This window comes from Schistocerca serialis, chromosome 1 (assembly GCF_023864345.2).
Source record: "Schistocerca serialis cubense isolate TAMUIC-IGC-003099 chromosome 1, iqSchSeri2.2, whole genome shotgun sequence".
In the NCBI taxonomy this organism is placed as follows: Eukaryota; Metazoa; Arthropoda; class Insecta; order Orthoptera; family Acrididae; genus Schistocerca; species Schistocerca serialis.
In genome coordinates, this window is record NC_064638.1 from 962,178,982 (window position 1) to 962,206,133 (window position 27,152).

Below are 27,152 nucleotides of genomic sequence, written 5' to 3' on the forward strand. Positions count from 1 at the left end.
TATCTACACCTACATCTATACTCCACAAACCACAGCGAGGTGCTTGGCATAGCATATATCCCATTGTACCAGTTATTAGGGCTGCTTCCCATTCCATTCAAGTATGGAGTGCAAGAAGAATGATTGTTTTAATGGCTTCGTGCCTGCTGTCGGTATCCTTATCTTATTCTTATGATGCCTGTGTGAGAGAAATGTAGGGTACTGTAATGTATTAGTAGAGTTGTCATTTAAAGCGGGTTGTTGAAACTTTGTGAATAGATTTTCTTGGGGTTTTTGAGCCCTGCAGTTTAATTCCTTCAGAATCTGTGACATTCCGCCACAGATGAAACATATACGTGACCATTCATAAGGCACTTCCTTGTATGTGTTAAATATCCCCTGTTCGTCTTATGTTGTATGGGTCCCGCACACTTCAACAATATTCTAGAACCAATTGCAAGAGTTATTTGTAAGTAATATGTTTTGTAGACTGATTGCGTTTCCCCAGTATTCTACCAATAAACTGAAGTTTACTGCTTGTTTTTTCCATGACTGAAGCTGTGTGATCATTCTGTTTCATATCTCAAGTGTTACATCCATGTAGTTGTATGAGTTGGCTGATTCTAACAATGACTATTGTCATCGAATACTAGGTTTTTTGTTTTGTGAAGTGCACAATTTTACAAGTCTGAACATTGAAAACAAGTTGTCAGCCTCTGCACCACTTTGAAATCTTTCAAAGATCTGACTGAATATTTGTGTACTTTCTTTCTGACAGTACTTCATTATAGATAACTGCATCATCTGCAAAAAGTCAGAGGTTACTATTAATGTTGTCCGCAAGGTCCTTAATATATAACATGAACAGCAAGAATGTCAACACACTTCCCTGGGGCACATCTGAAGTTAATTCTACATATGACGAAGACTGTCCATCCAAGATAACATGCTGCGTCCTCCCTGTCAAAAGGTCCTCAGTCCAATTACAAAATTCGTTTGAAACCACATATGATGGTACTTCAACAGTAAGCATAGATGTACCAGTGAGTCAAATGCTTTTCGGAAATAGAGACATACTGTATCTACCTGACTGGCTTGATCCAGAGCTATCAGTGTATCATGTGACACAAGTGCGAGTTGGGTTTCACATTGTCAACGCTTTCTGAATCCTTGGTGGTTGGCACTGATGAGGTATATGTAAACAATCTTCCATGTAACTGATGAAAGCAGAATAAGTTCTCTTTGGAGACAACATTAGTATTGTAACGAATCCAAGCATAGATACAGAAACAGAATAAATGATTAGCAAAATTCTTAATAGTACCATTGACTTGTTTCTGCGAATGGCCTCGCCCTCAATTTTAAAAAGACACAGTATACTCAGTTCTGCACATCTATAGGTGCTACACCAGAGATAAGTGCAAGACATGGTGAGGAAATTAAAAATAGGGTGTAAACTTCAGAATTATTGGGTGTCAATACTGATGAGAATTTAAATAGGAAAAAATGCGTTTTGGATCTCCTAAAACAACTGAGTTCAGCCACATTTGCACTTAGTCATTGCAAATCGTGGGGAGAGACAAATCATTAAGATGACGTGTTTTGTGTATTTCCATTCAATAATGTCGTAGTGAATAATGTTCCGGGGAAATTCGGATAAGAAAGAAAATCTTCGTTGCACAAAAAGATGCAGAAAGAATGTGTGATGCTCACCCACGATCATCTTGTAGACATCTGTTTAAGGAGTTGGACATTCTGACTACTGCTTCATAGTATATTTGTATTCCCTCGAAGTTTGTCTTAAATAATTCACTACAGTTCAAAAAGAGTAATGATGTACATAATTACAATACCTGAAGGAAAAACAGCATTGATTACTCCACTTTAAGATTGTCTTTAGCACAATAAGGGGTGCACAATGATGCAACAAAAATTTTTGATCTCTTTCCAAGTGATATAAAATGTCTGACAGACAGCAGGGTAAATTTGGAAACAAGCTGTGAAAGTTTCTCCGTGACAGATCCATCTATTCTGTAGAAGCATTTCTGTTACTGTAATGTGTAAAAGGTGGTGGGTAGGAATTACTGACTGGCATCATATGATATCTTTTTGTTCTTTTTGGAAAAAGAATTAGAAACTCTCAGAATGTAAACTTGTGTACAAATTAATTTGTGATGTAAATGTAAAATGACTCATTCCTCATCAGTACATCCTATTGTGCAAAATGAAAGTGACTTACTAATTAATTTCCTTCCTAATAGTCAAATCTATATTTGATAACAAATTGCAAAACTCATCTACTACTTTGTGTCTCATTTCCTTACCAAATTTTCTCAACGTCACATGATATAATTAGACTGCCTTCAGTTATCCTTGTTTTGCATTTGTTGTTGATCATATCATATCCCCATTTCAAGATTAGATTAGATTAGATACAGAGTTCGTTCTATAGACCAAGAAAGAAAATGATTCTTGTGGTTGTGGAAGACGTCAAATTATAACACAGAAAACATAGAACATTTGACTATAATACTCACTTCTCTGATCATTTATCAAGAGATGGTCAAAATATGTGAATACGTTACACTAAACTGGAACTGCTAATATTTACAGAATTAATCAAATGTCAGAATGGAACACAGTCTTTCAAACTCTGTTTAATCTGTGCTTTATCTGAAACCAAGTTTTTAATGGTTGCTGGTAGTTCATTGAAAATGTATGTACCTGAATATTGGACCCTGTTTTGGACCAAAGTAAGAGATTTTATATCTTTATGTAGATTGTTCTTATTCCTAGTATTGATTTGCAACAAATTTCAATAAGGAATAAATATACTGAGAAGCAGTGGTTAGAACAGTCTGTTCCTGGCATTGATTTGTAAATGATGAGCTTGAAATGAGTTTATTACATGCTTCCGCACTTTAAAAACTTTTGCTTGTTTGATGAGTTACCCCAAATATGATCCCATATGACATAATAGAATGAAAGTAAGCAAAGTATATATATCTCCTACATCTGACATCACTTGTGTGCCAAATATAGAGTTATTTAGGCATGTCAGTAATTCAGTGGTATTTGCTTCCCTTCCGACTTTATTTTAGAGTTGTAATCCCAGAAATTTAACAATGTCAACCTCTTCCAACTGCAAGTCTTCATATGTTATACACATGCTGCAAGGAAATCTCACACAGGTTCTGAATTGCAAATAGTGCATTTTTTCAAAGATCAGCAACAGTGAATTAGCTTTAAACCATTTATTAATGTAAGTGAAAATTTGATTAGCAGTCATTTCTAAATCTGTACTCGACTTGGTATTTATTGCAATGTTCGCATATTGCAATGTTCGCATCATCTGCAAACAAAACAAACTTACCTGGCAGTGTTACATGCGAGACATCATTAATGTACACAAGAAAAAGCAGTGGATCCAAGATGGAACATTGAGGAACATCACATGTAGTTAATTCCCAATCAGATGAAGACTCATTGCTTACTCAAGACATTGTCCATTCATTTTAGCTTTTCTTCAGAGTCCTTTGCTGTCTGACAGAATTACGATGTCATCGGGGAACCTCAAAGGATTTATTTCTTCTCCCTGAACTTCAGCAAGGAGAGCTGCATCAAACCAGTTGCAGGACTGAAGACAACAACAACAACAACCTGAACTTCAATTCCTTCTCCAAATGTTTCTTTGGTTTCCTTTACTGCTTGGTCAGTGTACAATTTGGACTGCTTCCCTTTAACATCTCTCGACTCTTATAACTACAGTCTGGTTTTTGTAAAAGTTGTATATAACCAGTTGCTCCCTGTATTTGACCCCTGCTACCTTCAGAATTTTGAAGCGAGTATTCCAGACAACATTGTCAAAAGCTTTCTCCAAGTCTACAAATGCTATAAACACATCTTCTAAGAGAAGTTGTAGGGTTAGTATTTCCTCATGTATTCCTACATTTCTCCAGAATCCAAACTGACCTTTACTGAGTTTGGTTTCTACAAGTTCTTCATTCTTCTGTAAAGAATTCATATTAGGATTTTGCAGCCATGACATGCTAAACTGTTATATCAGTAATTTTCACATCTGTCTCGACCTGCTTTCTCTCCAATTGAAAATATTACGTTCTTCTTGAAATCTGAGGGTATTTTGCGTACTGGGTAGAAGAATTTTGTCATGGCTGGCACTTGCAAGGCTGTCACTAGTTCTGACAGAACGTGGTCAATGCCTAGGGCCTTGTTTAGACGTAAGTCTTTAAGAGCTCTGTCAAATTATTCTCCCCCTGCAGATCCAGGGGTAAGAATAGGCCGTAGGTATTCCTGCCTGTCGTAAGAGGCGACTAAAAGGAGTCTTACACCTTTCAGCCTTAATGTGATGGTCCCCTGTAGGGTCTGACCTCAATTCTTCAAAATTTTTCCGAAAAGTGAGCTAATTGGGGAAGGGCACCTTACACAATGCATCGTGTCCATCGTGCCTTGAGATCTGTAGCCCGCTTTCTTGTCGGCGCATTCCAGTCCTTCTCATTCTCCATCTCTTGGGCAAGGACACCTTCTTAGGTGTGTTTACCACCATGCACCATGCAGTGTCACTTTGTGCCAACGATGACCATGGACTTGTTCCAGCACAGTAGCCAGACCGTTGTGGTGGGGCCGCCATGTACCCTGTTGGTTGTAGCCCCCTGACAACATAGGGATTCCTCTGCTGATGGCTGCACTGTTAACTCCCCACGTATGCCAAGGAGTAGATGCCTGTCACCCTGGGACATCGGGACTCCCAGCAGTGACCATACTGCCAGGTGGCCTTTGCTGCGGCTGGCTGGCACCCGTGGGGAGGCCCCCTGGTCTGAGTGGGTGGCATTAGGGCGGATGATGCACGATGAACTGTACCACATGCTCACACTGGTGATCAAACACCAGCAGTCTCTAAGCGTTCTAAGTCTCAGTACAATGTAAGGAAGTACGACCCTAAATCATTGGCTTCCCTGGCCACACCATAGGAGGAACACCATGCTAAGGATGGCAGCGAACCTTATTCACTCTGGTACCTCGTATGTACAAGAACTGACGTGGACTCCTTTGTTTTGATGAAGCCACAGTTTTTTGTAGACCATTTAGAAGACAAGTGCGGTCGGGGTCAGTCTTGATAAAAACAGCATCCTTTGCCCAGTTAAGAGGATTACTCACTTGTGACAAGCTGGGGGATGTTCCATTACCGTCACACCCCATAAGAGCTTAAATATGGTCCAGGGTATTATATTTCACAGGGACCTTCTTTTGCAGTCTGACAATGAGCTGCATGCAAACTTAGTGATGGGGCATTCATTTTGTTCGGTGCGTCCATCGGGGTCCGAGGGGTAATCAGGTTGCCACCAGTGCCTTCCTTTTGGCCTTCCAGGAGGACCCATTGCCCAAGAATGTCAAGGTGGTGGTCTATTGCGTGATGTAAAGCCATGTATCCCTCCCCCTATGTGGTGCTTTAAGTGCTGGAAGTTCGACCATTTGTCTTCCCGCTGGACTTCCAGCGTCACATGTCGAGATTGTGGGTGTCCATCACATCCCAATAATCCATGTGCCCCGCCTCCTATCTGTGTCAACTGCGGAGAGCATCTATCCTCTTGGTCACCAGACTGCAGGATTTTACAGCGCCAAAGGGAAATCGTGGAATAAAAGACCCTAGACCGACTGACACCTACACTGAGGCTAAGAGGAAATTTGAGCATCTACATCCTGTGGCTATGACCACCTGTTAAGCCCATGCTATGAGAATAGTTGTAGCCGCATCCGTTCTGCGAATTCCGGTTGGCTCTCAGAGCCGGAAGACTACACCTGCCCCCTTGATGGTGGGGGCATTTCCCTTCCTGTTGCTCCCACACCACCTACCTTGGGAGCACTGCCCCCCCCCCCCCCCCCCCTTCACCCCCTCAACCATCAGGGACACCTGTCCCCACTTCCCAGCCGGAGAAGTTTGAATCTTCTTCTTCTTCACCTCTCACTAGAAAGGGGTCCCTTGGGTCACTCCCTTCTCAAGTTTCTGCTAGTGGGAAAGATTACTCCCACCAGTGGCTGAAGTGCCCAAAAGTAGCTAGTCATAGGGCTTCGCGATCATCCTCAGTCCCGTAGACTGAACCAGTGAAATCCTCCCAGCCAGAGAAACCCAAGGAGTAGTGAGAGAAATCCAAAAAGAAGACCCCCTAAGGCCAAGGGATTTGCGGTTGCACCCACACCACCACTACCAACAAGCTTTACTCCTAAGGATGAGATGGAGATTCTGGAGTCTGCTGAGGACCCAGATCTCGCCTGACCCACAGATACCATGGATACAGACTGCTCAGGAAATAAATTGGTGGCTGCAGGTGACCCTGAGGCGTAAATTGCCTCATCGAATGTTCCATGCCTTCTCAGCCTCTTGATCACGTCATGCTCTAGTGGAGTTGGGGTGGTTTTTTCCACTGCCTGGCTCAGCTACTGCAACTGTTTAGCTTGACACCCTCTTTCTGCATTGCCCTCCAGGAAACCTGGTTCCCAGCAATGCAGAACCCTGCCCTCTGCAGCTATAACGGATATTACAGGAACAATAGTGACAACAATCGAGTGTGAGGTGGAGATTGTGTCAATGTTCTCAACTCGGTATGTAGTGAACCTTGCCCCTTCAAACCTCTCTTGAAGCTGTGGCCGTCAGGATAAGGATGACGCAGAAAATAACTGCCTGCAACATATATCTTCCTCCAGATGGTGCAGTACCCCTGAACGCATTGGCTGCACTGATTGATCAACTCCCTAAACCTTTCCTACTTCTGGGGGATTTTAATGCCTGTAATGGCACCGTGCTCATTGGCCGAGGCAGAGAGATCAAAAATGTACTGTCACAACTCAACCTCTGCCTCTTAAATACAGGTGCCCCCACACATTTCAGTCTGGCACATGGCACATATTTGGCTATTGATCTCTTCAGTTTGCAGACCTGGCCTTCTTCCATGTATCCACTGGAGAGCACATTATGACATGTGTGTTAGTGACCACTTCCTTACCTTCCTGTCACTCCCCCAGCATCAGGCGCACGGAGGCCTGCCCAGATGGGCTTTAAGTTATGCGGACTGGGAAATTTTCACCTCTGCTGTCACTGTTGAATCTCCCTCACATGGTAATATTGATGTGATGGTTGAGTAGGTGAGTACAACTATCGTTTCTGCAGCAGAAAACGCGATCCCTCACTCTTCAGGGTGCCCACGGCGAAAGGCAGTCCCTTGGTGGTCACCAGAAGTCGATGAAGCAATTAAGAAGCGTTGGCGAGCTCTTTAGTGGTGTAAGCGGCACCCTTCCCTGGAGCACCTCATAGCCTTTAAACGGCTCCGTGCCCACGTTCGCCAACTTCCCAAACGACGGAAGCAGAAGTGCTGGTCGAGACATGTCTCGACTATTGGGTGTCATAAATCACCTTCTCAAGTCTGGGCAGAGATCAAACGTGTTTTCGGGTACCAGACCCCAACAGGTGTTCCCGGTGTTACCATAAATGGCGTGTTTTCTATCAACGCAAATGCGATTGCTGAGCACTTTGCTTGAGCCTCTGCATCGGAGAATTACCCCCAGCCTTTCGCACTCTCAAATGGCGGCTGGAAGAGAAAGTGATTTTGTTCACTACACATGACAGTGAATCCTATAATGCCCCATTTACAGAGTGGGAGCTCATCAATGCCCTTGCACATTGCCCTGACACAGCTCCTGGGCCTGACCGGATCCACAGTCAGCTGATTAAACGTCTCTCATCTGACTACAAGCAACATATGCTTGTGATCTTCAACTGTATCTGGTGCGATGACATCCTTCCATCGCAATGGTGGGATAGCGCCATCATTCCGGTGCTCAGTCCCGCTAAAAAACCGCTTGATGTGGATAGCTATCGGCCCATCAGCCTCACCAACGTTGTTTGTAGGCTGCTGGAACGTATGGTGTGTTGGCAGTTGGTTTGGGTCCTGGAGTCACGTGGCCTACTGGCTCCATGTCAGGGAGGCTTCCGCCAGCATCACTCTACCACTGATAATCTTGAGTCCTTAGAGTCTGTCATCTGCACAGCCTTTTCCAGATGCCAACACTTGGCTGCTGTCTTTTTTGATTTACAAAAAGCGTATGACATGACCTGGCGACATTGTATCCTTGCCACATTATATGGGTGGGTTCTCAGAGACCCACTCCCGTTTTTTATCCAAAATGTCCTGTTGCTCTGTACTTTCTGTGTCCAAGTTGGTGCCTTTCACAGTTCCATCCATATCCAGGAGATTGCAGTCCCACAGGGCTCCGTATTGAATGCGTCTATTTTTAGTGGCCATTAACAGTCTACAGGCAGCTGTAGGGCCATCAGTCTCGCCTTCTCTATATGCGGATGACTTCTGCATTTCTTACTGCACCTCCAGTACTGGTGTTGCTGCGCGGCCCCTACTGGGAGCCATTCACAGGGCGGTATCATGTGCTCTAGCCCATGGCTTCCAGTTCTCAGGCGCGAAGTCGTTTGTCGTGCACTTCTGTAGATGTTGTACCATTCATCCGGAACCAGAACTTTATCTTACTGACGATCAACTCACTGTAGTGGAGGCATATCGATTCTTAGGACAGGTTTTTGATGCCAGATTGACTTGGCTGCCTCATCTCTGTCAGCTTAAGCAGAAATGCTGACAGCACCTCAATGCCCTCCGCTGCCTGAGCAACACCAACTGGGGTGCAGATCGCTCTAAGCTGCTGCAGCTCTACAGAGCCCTTGTTCAATTCCATCTTGACTATGGGAGTGTGGTTTATGGTTTGGCAGCGCTGTCGGCGTTGCGTTTACTCGAACCAGTTCACCACTGTGGCGTTCACCTAGCGACTGGTTCTTTTAGAACGAGTCTGGTGGCTAGTGTCCTGGTGGAGGCTGGAGTCCTTCCATTGAAGGTGCACAACTGCTCGCTAGTTACATTGCACATGTTCATAGTTCTGCGCATCCAAATTATCGTCACCCACATCGGCGACCCAGGTGAGGGCTAATGATTGTGGTTCGCGTGCGTTCCCTTCTGTCTGAACTGGAGTCCTTCCCTCTACCACCTCTGCTTGAGGTCCATTCACATACAGCTCGATGATGTACACCTAGGCTACCGCTTTGCCTGAACCTTCCACATGGCCCTAAGGACTTAATGTACCGGGGCCATGAAGTGGTTTGCACCGATAGCTCAATGGCTGATGGTCATGTTGGCTTTGCATATGTTCATGGAGGACATATAGAACAGCACTCCTTGGCCAGTGGCTGCAGTGTTTTCACTGCAGAGCTGGCAGCCATATTTCGTTCTCTTGAGCACGTCTGCTCATTCTCAGGCGAGTAATTTCTCCTGTGTACTGACTACTGACTCCTTGAGCAGCCTGCAAGCTATCGACCAGTGCTACCCTTGTCATCCTTTGGTAGCGACCATCCAAGAGTCCATGTATGCCCTGGAACAGTTCAGTCGTTTGATGGTGTTTGTCTGGACCTCAGGTCACGTCAGAATCCCAGGCAACAAACTTACCGACAGGCTGGTCTAACAGGCTATGCGGAAACCGGTTCTGGAGATAGGCACCTCTGAACCTGACCTGCATTCTGACTTACGCCGCAGGGTTTTTCGGCTTTGGGAGACGGAGTGGCATAACAGTACGCACAACAAACTGTGTGTCACTAAGGAGACTACAAATGTGTGGAAGCCTTCCATGCGGGCCTTTTGCAGGGAGTCAGATGTCCTCTGCCGACTCTGCATTGGCCACGCTTGTGCGACCCACAGTTACCTCTTATGCCATGAAGACTCGCCTCAGTGTCGGTGCGGTGCCCAGTTGACAGTGGCCCATCTTCTGGTGCACTGTCCCACTTTGACTGCCCTGCGATGAAATCTTGGGTTACCAGACTCGTTGCCGCTAATTTTATCTGACGTTTTATTCGTGAGGGTGGGTTTTATCATTTGATTTAAGTTTTAGCACATGTCCGTTGTCTCTGTGTTCTCCAACCTTGTGCTTTTAGGGTGGAGGTTTGAATGTGTTGCAGAGTGGCTGGCTTCTCCTTTTTATTTTCATGGCCAGCCAGCCATGGTCTTCTGCTTTGTTGTTTTTGCTCTCTTCATCTCGTTCCTGTGGTTTTTTTGTTCCTCATTTGCCCATTTACACGTTTGTTGCCCTTCATCATTCTTGTGATTTTTTTTTTCCTTTCATTCTGTTTCGTGTTGTCAGTCTAGTTTGTTTTATTCTCACACTTGTGGCATTGTTTTATTCAGAACAAGGGACTGATGAGCTCATAGTTTGGTCCCTTCCTCCCTCTTTTAATCCAACCAACCAATCAAATTCTTCTTGCAGTATCATGTATTCCATTTCATCTTCATGTACATCCTCTTCCATTTCTATAATATTTCCTGCTAGTTCATCTTTCTTATGTAGATACTCTATATACTCCTTCCATCTATCGGCTTCCCTACTTTGCTTAGGATTAGTTTTCCATCTGATCTCTTGATATTCACACAGCTGCTTTTCTTTTCTCCGAAGGGCTCTTTAATTTTCCTGCAAGTCTGTTTTCCGTAGTGATATATGCTTCTAGATCCTTACATTTGTCCTCTAACCATTCCTGCTTGTTGTTGTTGTTGTTGTTGTTGTGGTGGTCTTCAGTCCTGAGACTGGTTTGATGCAGCTCTCCATGCTAATCTATCCTGTGCAAGCTCCTTCATCTTCCAGTACCTACTGCAACTTACATCCTTCTGAATCTGCTTAGTGTATTCATCTCTTTGTCTCCCTCTATGATTTTTACCCTCCACGTTGCCCTCCAATGCTAAATTTGTGATCCCTTGATGCCTCGGGACATGTCCTACCAACCGATCCCTTCTTCTAGTCAACTTGTGACACAAACTTCTCCCCAATCCTATTCAGTACCTCCTCATTAGTTATGTGATCTACCCATCTAATCTTCAACATTCTTCTGTAGCACCACATTTCGAAAGCTTCCATTCTCTTCTTGTCCAAACTAATTATTGTCCATGTTTCACTTCCATACATGGCTACACTCCATACAAATACTTTCAGAAACGACTTCCTGACACTTAAATCAATACTCGATGTTAACAAATTTCTCTTCTTCAGAAACGCTTTCCTTGCCATTGCCAGTCTACATTTTATATCCTCTCTACTTCGACCATCATCAGTTATTTTGATCCTCAAATAGCAAAACTCCTTTACTACTTTAAGTGTCTCATTTCCTAATCTAATTCCCTCAGCATCACCCGACTTAATTCGACTACATTCCATTATCCTCATTTTGCTTTTGTTGATGTTCATCTTATATCCTCCTTTCAAGACACTGTCCATTCCGTTCAGCTGCTCTTCCAAGTCCTTTGCTGTCTCTGACAGAATTACAATGTCATCGGCGAACCTCAAAGTTTTTATTTCTTCTCCATGGATTTTAATACCTACTCCAAATTTTTCTTTTGTTTCCTTTACTGCTTGCTCAATATACAGATTGAACAACATCGGGGAGAGGCTACAACCCTGTCTCACTCCCTTCCCAACCACTGCTTCCCTTTCATGCCCCTCGACTCTTATAACTGCCATCTCGTTTCTGTACAAATTGTAAATAGCCTTTCGCTCCCTGTATTTTACCCTTGCCACCTTCAGAATTTGAGAGAGAGTATTCCAGTCAACATTGCTTAGCAATTTTCATTCCTTTCCCCAGCCGATGTTCACCAATTTTTCCATCTCTATCAGTTCCTAATATTCAATTGGAGTCCCCCATCAAAATTAAATTTTTGTCTGCTGTTACTATCTAAATAATTTCTTTTGTCTCGTCGGACACTTTTTCAGTCTCTTCATCTGTGGTGGGTGTGGACTTTGCATATCTTGTCTAAGGTATCTTCCTGTCACTGCCCCAGCATCAGGCCCACGGGCGCCTGCCCAAATGGGCTTTAAGTATGGTGGACTTAGAAACTTTCACCTCTGCTGTCACTGTTGAATGTCCCCCACACGGGAACATCAATGCGATGGTTGAGCAGGTGACTACAACAATTGTCTGCGGCAGAAACCGCGATCCCTCGCTCTTCAGGGTGCCCCTGGCGTAAGGCAGTTCCTTGGTGGTCATGGTCACCAGAAGTCGCTGAAGCAATTAAGGAGTGTCGGCGAGCTCTACAGCTGCATAAGTGGCACCCTTCCCTGGAGCACCTCATAGCCTTTAAACGGCTCTGTGCCCACGTTTGCCAACTTCCCAAACGACGGAAGCAGAAGTGCTGGTCGAGATATGTCTCGACAATTGGGTGCCATATATCACCTTCCCAAGTCTGGGCAAAGATTAATGTGTTGGGTACCAGACCCCAGCAAGTGTTCCCGGTGTTACCATAAATGCCGTGTTATCTATCAACGCAAATGCGATTGCTGAGCACTTTGCTCGAGCCTCTGCATTGGAGAATTACCCCCAGCCTTTCACACTCTCAAACGGTGGCTGGAAGGGTATGTGATTTTGTTCACTACACATGCCACAGTGAATCCTATAATGCCCCATTTACAGAGTGGGAGCTCCTCAGTGCCCTTGCACATTGCCCTGACACAGCTCCTGGGCCTGATCGGATCCACAGTCAGCTGAGTAAACATCTTTCATCTGACTAAAAGCGACATATCCTTGTTATCTTCAACTGTATCTGGTGCGATGGCATCCTTCCATCGCAATGGTGGCATAGCACCATCATTCCGGTGCTCAAACCCAGTAAAAACTCACTTGATGTGGATAGCTATTGACCCATCAGCCTCACCAACGTTGTTTGTGTAGGCTGCTGGAATGTATGGTGTGTCGGCGGTTGGTTTGGGTCCTGGATTCACTTGGCCTACTGGCTCCATGCGAGGGCGGCTTCCACCAGGGTTGCTCTACCACTGATAATTTTGTGTCCCTTGAGTTTGCCATCTGAACAGCCTATTCCAGATGCTCACACCTATTTGCTATCTTTTTTTCTTACGTAAAGCATAAGACACAACTTGGTGACATCATACCCTTGCTACTTGTATGAGTGGGATCTCCATTTTTTTTTTTCAAAACTTCCTGTCGCTCTGTACTTTCTGTGTCCAAGTTGGTGCCTCCCATAGTTCCATCCATATCCAGGAGAATGGAGTCCCGCAGGGCTCTGTTTTGGGTGTCCCTCTATTTTTAGTGGCCATTAACAGTCTAGCAGCAGCTGTCAGGCCATCCATCTCGCTTTATCTGTATGCAGAGGACTTCTGCATTTTATACTGCTGCTCCAGTACTGGTGTTGCTGAGAGTCGCCTACAGGAAGCCATCCACAAGGCACAGTCATGGGCTCTAGCCCATGGCTTCCAGTTTCCCATCATGAAGACGGGTGTCATGCATTTGTCGGTGTTGTACCGTTCATCTGGAACCAGCACTTCACCTTAATGAGGATCCACTCTCTGTAGTGGAGACATATCGATTCTTAGGTCTGATTTTTGATGCTTGTTTGACTTGGCTTCCTCATCTTCGTCAGCTTAAACAGAAGTGTTGGCAGCACCTCAATGCCTTACACTGCCTGAGCAACACCAACTGGGGTGCAGATCGCTCCATGCTGCTGCAGCTCTACAGAGCCCTTGTTCAATACTGCCTTGACTGTGGGAGTGTGATTTATGGTTCAGCAGAGCGCTCAGTATTACATTTGCTTGACCCATTGCAGAGTTAGACTAGCGACAGGGGCTTTTAGGATGAGTCCGGTGACAAGCATACTGGTGGAGACTGGAGTCCCTCCGATGATCAGATGTGCACAACTGATTGCCAGTTTAACGTTGCACACATTTATAGCTCTCCTGAACATCCTAATTACAGTCTTCTTTTCCCAACCATGGCAGTTCAACTCTCGCGTAAGCTGCCCAGGTCAGGGCTAATGATTGCAGTTTGCGTGCGATCACTTCTATCTGATCTGGAGACCTTCCCTTTAACACCTCTCCTCGAGGTCCATTCATGTACACATCCATGTAGGTTGAAGCTTTGCCTGGACCTTACGCGTGGCCCTAAGGACTCTGTTAAACCTGCGGCTCTCTGCTGTCACTTCCTCTAGGTTCTTGAAGTGTTCCGGGGCTCTGAAGTGGTTTACACCGACGGTTCGATGGCTGATGTAATGTTGGCTTCGCCTTTGTCCACACAGGCCATATTGAACAGCATTCCTTGCCCGATGGCTGCAGTGTTTTCAGTGCAGAACTGGTGGCCATGTCTTGTGCACTTCATTGTATCCGTTCATGCCTCGAGGAATCAGTTTCTTCTGTGTACTGACTCCTTGAGCAGCCTACAGGCTATCGACCAGTGCTACCCTCGCCATCCTTTGTGGTGTCCATCAAGGAGTCCATCTATGACGTGGACCGGTCCCGTGCCACAGGCTGGCCTAACAGGCTATGTGGAAACCGCTTCTGGAGATAGGCATCTCTGAACCTGACCTGCATTCTGACTTGTGCCGCAGGGTTTTTCAGCTTTGGGAGACAGAATGGCATAACATACGCACAACAAACTGTGTGTCACTAAGGAGACTATGAATGTGTGGAAGTCTTCCATGCAGGCCTCTCGCAGGGAATCAGATGTCCTCTGCCGGCTCCGCATTGGCCACGCTTGTGCGACTCAGTTATCTGTTGCGCCATGAAGACCAGCCTCAGTGTCAGTGCAGCGCCCAATTGACAGTGGCCCATCTTCTGGTGCACTGTCCCACTTTGACTGCCCAGTGACGGAATCTTGGGTTACCAGACTCATTGCCGCTAATTTTATGTGACAAAGCCTCATTGGCTGATTTAGTTTTACGTTTTATTCATGAGGGTGGGTTTTATCATTTGATCAAGTTTTAGAGCATGTCCTTTGTCTCTTTGTTCCTCCACCCTAGTGCTTTTGGGGTGAAGGTTTGAATGTGCTGCAGATTGGCTGGCTTCTCCTTTTTATTCTCGTGGTCAGCCAGCCACTGTAATCTGCTTTCTTGTTTTACTCTATACTATTTCTGGCGTCTCTGTTGTTTTCTTGTCTTTTTTTTTTGTTCCTTTTAGTGTTTGTTGCCTTTCCTTCGTTCTTGTGGTTTTTCCTTTCTTTCCATTTTGTGTTATATGTCTCGTCTTGTTTATTCTCACATTGTGGCATTGTTTTATTAGGAACAAGGGACCGATGACCTTGTAGTTTGCCCCCCCCCCCCCCCCCCCTCCCTCTTTTAAACCAACGAGCCAACCTTTCTTTGTGCAGAATATGAGAGTTGTGCTCCGACCAATATCTGCATTACAGAAGTTTTCATAACCTGACAAATGAAACAGGTGTTGTCTGACACGAAGCGAGGGATCTAAGTAACCATCAGCAGTTGACGTTCACAGCCAGTTAAAATTATGAATTTTTTTTTTTTTTTCCCTGATCCTCCAACTACAGCTCCTGCTCTACACCCACACGATAGACTTGTGAGTTCATGTCTTTTCGTACACGATGACATGCTGTGAAAGATACACCAACCTGTTGCAGTAATCTCCTTAATGACTTGTGGGGACTTCTCATAATGCAAGTGCATTCTGTCTGTAGAGTCTGGGGTCTTGATTCCTCTGAACTTGCTGAACGGATCTTATAGCCCCCCCCCCCCCCCCCCCCATTTCTTGTACAGATCCAAAGTGCTGGTCGAGGGGAGTTTCCTACCAGGACACTTCAATTGAAATATTTCTTTACATTCCTTGATGGAGCCTGTCTTTATCTAACACTCCACAATATCAATTTGTCTAGTGCAAAGTGCTCCATTTCTGTGACAACTCAACAATACGAGCTTCTAACAACAACTGATGTATGAACACACAGTAGCTCTCAACTTTCCAGTAAAATGCAGTATAGCCAACTTTAGAGACAGTGTTGCCACTTCATAAGCATTTCAACTAGAGATAATTAAACGGTACATGAAATATACTGGTTTTATGTGGGACACTCTGTACTTATACATTACCACTGAAAAAAGGAATAGAAGTAAATCCATTCACTGTACCTGAGAAATGTCCCAAAATTTGTGTAACTGCTCACTTTGCAGCCTCAGAAAGAACATAATCTGAGACTTGTAGTTAAATACTCCACACTATTCAGTAATGGCCAAATCTGAACTGTACTTGCTGGGTTGTTAACTACTTTCTGTGATGGGTTCCTTGGCATCTTCATCTATGTGCATAATCTGCAAGCCCCCGTATGGTGTGTGGGGAAGGGTACGTTGTACCACCATTAGTCTTTCTGTTCCACGTGCAGAACTAGGGAGAACCAATGGTTTATAAGCGCCATTTGTGCCCAGATTTCTCTTATCTTCATGGTACTTATGTAAAATGTAAGTTGACAGCAGAACAACTGTTCTGCAGTCAGCTTGAAATGCTGGTTCTCTTAATTTTCTCAACAGTGTTCTAGAGAAAGAATATAGTCTTTCCTCCAGGGACTCCCATTTGAGTTCACTAAGCATCTCTATAATACATGCATGTCAATCAAATCCACTGGTAACAAATCTAGCAGCATGCATTTGAATTGCTTCAATGTTTTCCTTTAATCTGACATCCTACAGATAACAAATACTCGAGCTATAATCAAGAATGGGTCATACTGGTGTTCTCTGTGCAATCTCCTTTAAAGATGAACCACACTTTCGCAGAATTCTCCTAATAAACTGAAGCCAACCATTTATCTTCCCTACTACAATCCTTAAATGGTCATTCCATTTTATATCGCTTTGCAACATTATGCCCTTAGATTTAATTGTCACGACTGTGTCCAGCAACACACTACTAATGCCATATTCAAAAATTATCGGATTGTTTTTACTACTCACCTGAATTAATGTTAATTTTACTACGTTTGCAACAAGCAGCCAGTCATCACACCAACTAGAAATTTTGTCTAAATTGTCTTGTATCGTAAGCAAAGAGGCACAAATTGGTGCTCAAACTGTCCATCAGACCATTTATGTACCCTCTAAAGCAAAGACACATCATGAAGAAATTATCTGAATGACACAGAAATCAGATGGTGTGACATACTTCAACAGAAAAACAAATGATTACAATTTCAGAAAAATTGGACCCCCCACAGGGTTCAGAATTCCTTTGTGAGTAGGTGCTTGGGTATCACAGGCCTCCAGCCGATGCAGCATTACTTCCCTTTCATGCTGCACACTTGTACTTCCAATATCCTTTTCCCCCCTTCATCCACTCGGATGGTTTTCTTGGCACAGGCCCAGTTTGAACGTGGTTATGATTATGATTTGGGACTCTGTTTCTCCTTCCAGTGATCTCTGTAACTTTTCGTTAAATAAACACATTGTTGTTGGGTTTCACTGACCACCAGTTTTCAAAAGTCTCCAAAAGTGCAGATCATTCAGGGAAGGTTGCCCAATGTGGTGTATGCTGCTGACCCTTTGTGTCTTTCCATCGTTGAACTCTTCCCTTTATTAAGGCAATACACACAAAACCCAGCATGATAGCCATGCCATTGTGGTGGAGGTGGAGGTGGAGGTGGAGGTGGAGGGGGAGAGAGTCGTCATGACCTGTATGGTAGTAGCCCCTGACTGTGCAAGAATCACATTGTTTGTACATGAGCTGAAAACTCCCCATGCCCACCAAGAGTATGTGCCCATTGTGACTGGGTACAGGGACTCCGAGCAAAGGATTTACTGGCCAGGTAGCCATTGGTGAGGCAGGGTGGCACCCATGGGGAGAGCTCCCATTTAAAGTGGGCAGCACCATGGCAGATGAGCTGCAAGTGAAGTGGATGAAGTTATCTCCATCTAGTGGTCATACAGCCCCAGCAGTCTGTATGGAAGGAATGTCCTCGTTTAATGCAGAAGATATGACCCTAAAATGGTCCCTTCCCTGGCTACACTGTGGGAGGAGTGTAGGGCTAAGCAGCAAGCAGAGAAATACTCCCTGAAATACTTGGTTTGCGCAAGGACGGTTGGGGATTCCTTCTGGGCCAAAAAGCTCTTATTCTGCTTGGAAAACACAGAAGACAAGTTTGGGGGAGCGGCAGGCAGCTGTAAAATTAAAAGCGGATCAGTTTTGATCCAAACAGCATCCCCTGTCCAGTCACCGGTGTTGCTTACTTGTAACAAGTTGAGTGGCATACTGGTGACTGTCACTACTCAAAATAGTCTAAATATGGTTCAGGGATTCATTTTTCACCAAAACCTGCTCTTGCAGTTGGATGATGAGCTATGCGTCAACTTGGATTGTATGAGAGTGCACACTTTGTCATGTCCATATGGGGCCAAAGGATTTTAGGATTGTTACCAGTGCCTTCATCTTGGTATCTGAGGGTAATTCATTGCCTGGTCCATAGGGGGCCAAAGGACTTCAGGATTGTTAACAGTGCCTTCATCTTGGCCTTTGAGGGTGATTCATTATCAGGAAACATCAAGGTGATGGTATACCAGTACAATGTGAAACCGAGTCTCTCCCCCCCCCCCCCCCCCCCCCTCCCCGCGTCCCTCTCTCTTCCCATGCAATGCTTCAAGTGTTTGAAATTTGAGTACATGTCTTCGCATTGCAAGCACACCCATCTGTAGAGATTGCAGAAGACCACTGTGTGTGAATGCTCCTTGTGCACCTCCCACCCATCTGTGTTACCTGTGGAAAGCACCATTCTCCCTACTTTCTGGATTGCAGAAAGAAAATAAAATAAAAGAATATACGACTCTGGACAAACTTATCAAGAATCTTAGTAGTAGTATGAGTGGCTGCACCCACCATGTAGGATGATGTCATATGCTGCAGCTACGATGACATTTACCCCTTTGGCGATGGTACTCCTGCCCCTTACACCACCTACGTGTGCCGTCAGGGCCAATCGACCAAGCCTGCCCCCTTGATGGTTGGAGCTCTCCTCTTGCTGTTTCTTTCACACCTACATTGGGATCATTGGCTTCCCACCCTCTGGGGCCATTGGTCCCCACCTCCCAGCGAAAGACAGATCACCTTCGTCTGACAGCTTCTCTTGCTAGAAAGGGGTCACTTGGGACCCTTCCTTCCAAGGCTACTGCCGGTTTACAACCAAACACCAGCTACTGGCTGAAGGAGCACAGACTACTGGTTGCAGGGCTTTGCGATCATCATTGCCTGAAACAAGTCCTCAAAGAAGAGGAAAGATAAGAAGTAGTACTCCAAGAGGGAGGAAATTCCAGTGGTCCTCATGCTACCGTACCCCGCCTGTTCCACTCCTGTGGCTAAGATGGAGAAGAAGCAGGTGGCCTGTGAGGCACCGGGTCACGCCATAAAACAGAACCCAGAACCTATGTGTTTATGCCTTAACCAGCAGCAGAAGCAGCAGGTGACCCTAGGTCATGACGTGCCTCCTTGGTCCCTTCAATGGCCTCACAGAACATCGACAACATTATTCTACAGTGGAATTGTGGTCCACCACCTGGCTGAGCTAAGACATCTTTTAAGCACTTTCCCTGCCTTCTGTATTGCCCTTCAGGAGACTTGGTTTCCAGCAACTTGTACCCTGGACCTTTATAGATATTAGGGATATTATAAGAATTGTTGCTATTTATGACAGTGTGTTGGGTTGTGTTAGCTTGTATGTTCTGGACACACTATATATAAGTGCATTTCGGATATTGCCATCTGCAATGTTCGTCTCCCTCCCAATGATGAAATGTCTGAGGACATACTGTTTTCATTGGATTCTCAGCTCTCCCCACCTTTCCTAATCTTGGATGATGTCAACACCCATAACATTTTGTTGGGTGGTACAATGATCACTGGCTGCAGTAAAGACCTCGAAAATTTACTGGCACAACTTGATGTTTGCCTCTTGAATACTGGTGGCCCTACACGCTTGATTGTGGCATACAGATCTTATTTGGCCATGATCTTTCCATTTGCAGCTCTTGTCTCCTCCCATCCATCCACTTGAGAGTCCAAGATAACCTTTATGGTAGTGACCACTTCCCTTCCCTCCCTCAGCATCACTCCCCTGCATGCCTGCCCAGATGGGCTCTCAACAGTGCTGACTGGGGTGGGGTATTTTAGCCTCAGCTGTCACCCTTTCACTCCCTCCGCCGCATGGAGATTTCATGAGGCAGTCCAGAATACAACTATAGCAATTCTTTTTGGCAGCTGATTTAGTGGTTCCCAGTTCTACGGACCGACCCCAGTCTAAGACAGTCTCTTGGTGATCATCAGAAATCGCAAAAGCCATTAGAGGTCGTAGGTAGGCTCTCAAATGCCGTAAGTGGCACCCATCGATGGAGCACCTCATTGCCTTCAAGTGACTCTGTGCCCAGGACCAACACTAATAAAAAGATAGAAGTGAGAATGCTGGGAACTATAAGTTTCAACCATTGCGCTACATACCTTTCCTTCGCAGGTTTGGACAAAGATCAGATGTCTCTATGGGTACCAGATACCTGTTGAAACTGTGCTGTGGCGGTATACATGGGAAAAAACTTTCAGGGTTTCTCTTCAAAATAACGTGTGTGACATCTGTACAATGTTTGGTTCTTGTGCAATAAATAATTGAAAGTGTTCCCGGACTTTATGTACACCCTGTATGTTAGAAATGTCATTAACGTAAGAGAGGTCTGGTTTTGAGTGAGGCAGTTTGAAAAGTTGCCTCCTCAAAGTGTTCTATGTAGAAAACAGCAATCTTGGGGGGCCAGTTGGGTTCTCCTGGGTACACCACCTGTTCCTCATAAAACAGCTACTATGTATAGAGCAGGTGGGGCTGAGGTACTTGGTTTTGTTCCCTGTATAGGGATGCCCTTAGCCAAGCTTGCAAGGGTTTTCAGGAAATGAATCATTAAAACTCTTCAAACCACTGCAAATGCTGAAAGAATATTCGAAAGAGAAGTTTTCTGTAAGGCTGTAGTTCTTCATGCTCACAAGAAAAGAATTAACATGTTTCTGTGTTATGTTTTGCTACTAAAATCTTATTTACTGTCCATCCTTCGTTGTTTTCCTTTACCGTCTTTTGCTACCCATATTTAACAAATATCAAAACCAAACTTTCATTGCTAGTTGGATATACTGTCTTCAGGAAACAAGGGTGAATCACGTTTTAAGAACAGCAATCATTTGACACCCCCCCTCCCCTCCTCCTCACCCGTTTGAATTTTTCCACTATATGGCTATGTAGCTCATCGGTGCTGAGAAGTGAAGTGGTGAAATGTGATGTCAATTGACTCTTCCCTGTCCATGCAGTCCATCCATCCTATGGTATTTTGCTTTTTCTTTGTTATTTGTTTCATTTCTAATAGAGCATGGCATTTCATTAGTAATGGGGCAGAACATGTATGTTAATTTCGTAGGAAGAAATTAATGACTGAGTCGTAACTGTTACATATACTGGTATTTTACAGGCAAAATGGATGATAATTGAATTATCCTTCACTTTTATCATTCATTATCAAATAAAAGAAGATGGCTTGTGAGGAATGCTCTATTCGGTTTTCTGTCTTCAAAAGAAAAGTAAGTAGTTGCTACATTAATATTGAAAATATATGTTAGTGCGTGTAAATGTAAGTAATGCCAACAACAAACTATCCAAATACTCTGCATAGCAAAGATAAGTTAAAGTAAAACCATATTAACAGTTTTTGAATTTAGATAATTTTTAATTTAGAATTTACCTGGGAAATTCATTTTTTAAAATAATCCTAGTTGCAACTTATCATTTTATCTAAATGAAGAACCAGTTTTCTCTTTTGTTGAAAATTCAGTGATTGTAATTGGTCATGATATGGAAATGTCAATTACGTAACTATAGTTGTAGTAGTAGTAGTAATAATAATAATAGAAGGAAACAAAACCAAACATGCAACACAAACAAAAAGAAATTTTACCAGACAATAGATAACACACACATTAAAATAGACAATCCACCAAACATAACAGACATGGAACACTTCTGGAGCAACATATGGTCAAACCCGGCACAACATAACTGGCATGCACAGTGGATACAAGCAGAAACAGATACATACAAGATGATACCACAAATGCCTGAAGTGATAATTTTGCAACATGAAGTCACCCGAGCAATTAATTCTACGCACAATTGGAAAGCCCCTGGAAATGATAAAATAGCAAATTTCTGGCTAAAGAAGTTCACCTCAACACATTCACATCTAACTAAATTATTTAACAATATAATAGAAGGAAACATTCCACGTGGGAAAAATTATATATAAAATCAAAGATGAGGTGACTTACCGAACGAAAGCGCTGGCAGGTCGATAGACACACAAACAAACACAAACATACACACAAAATTCAAGCTTTCGCAACAAACTGTTGCCTCATCAGGAAAGAGGGAAGGAGAGGGGAAGACGAAAGGAAGTGGGTTTTAAGGGAGAGGGTAAGGAGTCATTCCAATCCCGGGAGCGGAAAGACTTACCTTAGGGGGAAAAAAGGACAGGTATACACTCGCACACACGCACATATCCATATGTCTGCTTGTGTCTGTATGTGTGGATGGATATGTGCGTGTGTGCGAGTGTATACCTGTCCTTTTTTCCCCCTAAGGTAAGTCTTTCCGCTCCCGGGATTGGAATGACTCCTTACCCTCTCCCTTAAAACCCACTTCCTTTCGTCTTCCCCTCTCCTTCCCTCTTTCCTGATGAGGCAACAGTTTGTTGCGAAAGCTTGAATTTTGTGTGTATGTTTGTGTTTGTTTGTGTGTCTATCGACCTGCCAGCGCTTTCGTTCGGTAAGTCACCTCATCTTTGATTTTATATATAAATTATTTAACAGTTACATTGCAGACCCATACACATTCCCTGATACACTTACACAAGGAATAACTTATCTGAAACCTAAAGATCAAGCAGACACAGCAAACCCAGCTAAATATCGCCCCATAACATGCCTACCAACGATCTACAAAATATTAACTTCAGCCATTACACAGAAATTAATGACACATACAACACAGAACAAAATTATAAATGAAGAACAAAAAGGCTGCTGCAAAGGAGCACGAGGATGTAAAGAGCAACTGATAATAGATGCAGAGGTGACATATCAAGCTAAAACTAAACAAAGGTCGCTACACTACGCATACATTGATTACCAAAAAGCTTTTGATAGTGTACCCCACTCATGGTTACTACAGATATTGGAAATATACAAAATAGATCCTAAATTGATACAGTTCCTAAACATAATAATGAAAAACTGGAAAACCACACTTAATATCCAAACAAATTCAGATAATATCACATCACAGCCAATACAGATTAAGCGTGGAATATACCAAGGAGACTCATTAAGTCCTTTCTGGTTCTGTCTTGCTCTGTACCCACTATCCAACATGGTAAGTAATACAAATTATGGATATAATATTACTGGAACATACCAATGCAAAATCACACATTTGCTATACATGGATGATCTAAAACTACTGGCAGCAACAAATCAACAACTCAACCAATTACTAAAGATAACAGAAGTATTTAGCAATGATATAAATATGGCTTTTGGAACAGACAAATGTAAGGAAAATAGCATAGTCAAGGGAAAACACACTAAACAAGAAGATTACATATTGGATAACCACAGCGACTGCATAGAAGCGATGGAAAAACAAATACCTATAAATATCTAGGATACAGACAAAAAATAGGAATAGATAATACAAATATTAAAGGAGAACTAAAAGAAAAATATAGACAAAGACTAACAAAAATACTGAAAACAGAATTGACAGCAAGAAACAAGACAAAAGCTATAAATACTTATGCTATACCAGTATTGACCTACCCATTTGGAGTAGTGAAATGGAGCAACACAGACCTAGAAGCACTCAATACACTTACATGATCGCAATGCCACAAATATAGAATACATCACATACATTCAGCAACAGAAAGATTCACATTAAGCAGAAAGGAAGGTGGAAGGGAATTTATCGACATAAAAAACCTACATTATGGACAGGTAGACAATTTAAGAAAATTCTTTCTAGAACGAGCAGAAACTAGCAAAATACACAAAGCAATCACTCATATAAATACATCGGCTACACCACTGCAATTTCATAACCACTTCTACAATCCTTTAGATCACATAACATCAACACAGCCACACATTGATCAAGACGCATCCAACACATTGCTAAGAAAAGGCAATATATACAGTGAGACGGAAGGATTCATGATTGCAATACAGGATCAAACAATAAACACCAGATATTACAGCAAGCATATTATTAAAGATCCCAATACCACAGCAGATAAATGCAGACTTTGCAGACAAGAAATAGAAACAGTAGATCACATCACAAGTGGATGTACAATACTAGCAAATACAGAATACCCCAGAAGACATGACAATGTAGCAAAAATAATACATCAACAGCTTGCCTTACAACATAAACTTACAAAACAACACGTTCCCACATACAAGTATGCACCACAAAATGTACTGGAGAATGATGAATACAAATTATACTGGAACAGAACCATTATAACGGATAAAACACCACCACATAACAAACCTGACATCATACTCACCAATAAAAGAAGAAATTAACACAACTAATCGAAATATCCATACCCAATACAACAAATATACAAAAGAAAACAGGAGAAAAAATTGAAAAATACATCCAACTGGCTGAGGAAGTCAAGGACATGTGGCATCAGGATAAAGTTGACATTATACCAATTATACTATCAACTACAGGAGTCATACCACACAATATCCACCAGTACATCAATGCAATACAGCTACATCCAAACTTATATATACAACTACAGAAATCCGTAATTATTGATACATGTTCAATTACCCGAAGGTTCCTAAATGCAATGTAACATATACCATACAGTTAAAAGGAAGTGACGCTTGATCAAGGTCCGCGTCACTCCATTTTTAACCGGGCTTAACGTCTGAGAAAGTGAAGGAAATAATAATAATAATAATAATAATAATAATAATAATAATAATAATAATAATAATAATAATAATAAAGTGTATTTGTTGGAGATTTGATAATGTGTATAGTTTCTCCATTCAGTTCATTGTATTTTTGGGCACATAAAAGTATATACTTCACTCTTGCATCTGCAAGAAATAAAAGCAGCCATGGAGTGAATACATTTGTATGGTAAAAGTCAAAACTGAAATGCTTTTTGCATTAAAAGTAGCATAGTGTGATAGATCTTAAATGATTAATAAACTACAAACTTAAAGTACTCCTCTCTGGGACTCTGAACTCATTATATTTTCTTTAGAAACAGTGTGGCATTTGCCTTCGTTACTACTGCAAACACTGTTTACTTCCAAGAAGAGATGACTGTACAATCAAGTCACCATGTATACGATTGTCAGACAAGAAGTACATGTGTAGAAAATGCCGAATTTTGAGTGCTCGTCCACTAAATCGTTCTCTTCTCCTTCAACTAAGAGTGAGAGATTTGCAGCTGTATCTCTCTTCCCAGAAAATTTCTACAAGAGGATGTGTTGGTATGTATAATTTTTTGGCCTTTTCTTTTTGTTGAAATTGCTCTGAGAACTAAGTGCTTCATTTAATTTCTTTGTGCATAAAATTAAACTACAGTGCTTTGAAAACATGTGTTCACAAGAAAACAAAAGTCTCACATAGAACTAATAAGTAAATGGGCATTGTATATGCGTCGCTTGCGTTATATGCAAAGGTCGTTAGTGGTAGTAGCAGTAGTTTAGTCATTCAGAGAGAGTATAGATTGATTGGATTTCATAAAAAAATAAAATGTGTATAGTACCCTGCACAATATTCAAAACTACATATACAATATTGGAAAAAAAGAATCACTACATGAAAGAGTAGGTCTGCAACATAAATGAAAGTTGGTAGGCATGTTTCTACATCTGAAAGATGATGTATTCCCATTTAGCACCAGTCACATAAGAGTGGCGCCAGTAGCGCCACTCGGAGTACGTAAATCTGGTTTGCTTTAAATATGTGTTGTAATGGTCATGAGCGTTACTTACCTTAGAGATTGGACATAGTGAATTTATGTTAGTCAAGAAAGCCTTTAATATGACAGATGCCATCATCAACAGCTCACGTAGTTTGAATGAGGTTGTGTAATAGGGCTACGAGAAGCAGGGTGCTCCTTGTGCAATATTGTAGAAAGACTTGGCATGAATGTAGACACGCCATATGATTTGGCAGTGATCATAAGAATGTACAGATGCAAGATGACTGCATTCCAGAATGCCCTGTGGCACTACTGAGAGGGAAGACCATGTTTGGTGTACGGCTGTGGTGTATCATACTGCATCTGCAGAAACAATTTGAGCAGCAGTTGGGACGACAAATGGTTACAAATCGCTTTTAATAACTTTACTTATGTCTTGACCAGGCTTTTATTTTTCGTCAATCTTAAACTTTTCAAGTTTTTTTTCAAAGTCGTATGTCAGTCGTATAAAAACATTAGATGCACTGTATAACGTCAACATTCTCAAGCATGACAGTTTGCACTTGCCTTGTGTTCGAGAATGTTGATGTGAAGCAGTGTATCTAATGTTTTCGTATGACGTACATAGCACTGTCTTTCAAAATGATAGAAAGTGGAAAAGTGTAAGGTTGATGAGAAATAAGCCTGGTCAAGACATAAGTTAAGTCATTAAAATTGTAACCAGATGGTTGTGTTGTCTCGCAGCATTTTCATGCAAATTGCAGCTGTTACAAATCGATTACTTCAACAGCTCTGAACCAGACACCCTGGAGCATGCATTACATTGACACCAAAAAACCACCATTTGTGCCTTCGGTGGCGTCAAACGAGAGCTCATAGGAGGGCAGGTTGGAGGTCTGTTGTTTTTTCTGATAAAAACTGGTTCTGCCTTGGTGCCCATGATGGCCATGTGTTGGTTAGGAGAAGGCAAGTCGAGGGCCTGCAGGCAACCTGTCTGCGGGCTACACACACTGGATTTCCACATGAAGTTATGGTCTAGGATGCGATTTTGTATGACAGCAGGAGCAATCTTGTTTTTATCACAAGCACTATGACTGAAAATGTGTATGTCTGTTTGGTGATTTGACCTTTTGTGCTGCCATTTGTGAACAGCTTTCCAGGGGGTGTTTTCAAACAGATAATGCTCGCCCACATACCGCTACAGATAATGCTCGCCCACATACCGCTGTTGTAACCCAACATCATCCGCGACAAAGTGCAACAGGCATGGAACTCCATCCAGCAACTGACATCTGGCATCTGTACAACAGAATC

General features: G+C 42.9%; 1 protein-coding gene across 3 annotated transcripts in view; it reads left to right on the forward strand.

Moving 5' to 3' along the window:
* The window catches only part of LOC126412873 (E3 ubiquitin-protein ligase RNF34), an 81,501-nt gene that overhangs the window by 6,560 nt on the left and 47,789 nt on the right, over positions 1-27,152 (forward strand). For all 3 annotated transcript variants that reach the window (XM_050082762.1, XM_050082753.1, XM_050082771.1), the window contains exons 2-3: positions 21,294-21,402; positions 25,170-25,401. In XM_050082762.1, the coding sequence (XP_049938719.1) occupies positions 21,355-21,402; positions 25,170-25,401 (280 nt within the window). In that variant the 5' untranslated portion in view covers positions 21,294-21,354. The remainder of the gene's footprint in view (positions 1-21,293; positions 21,403-25,169; positions 25,402-27,152) is intronic.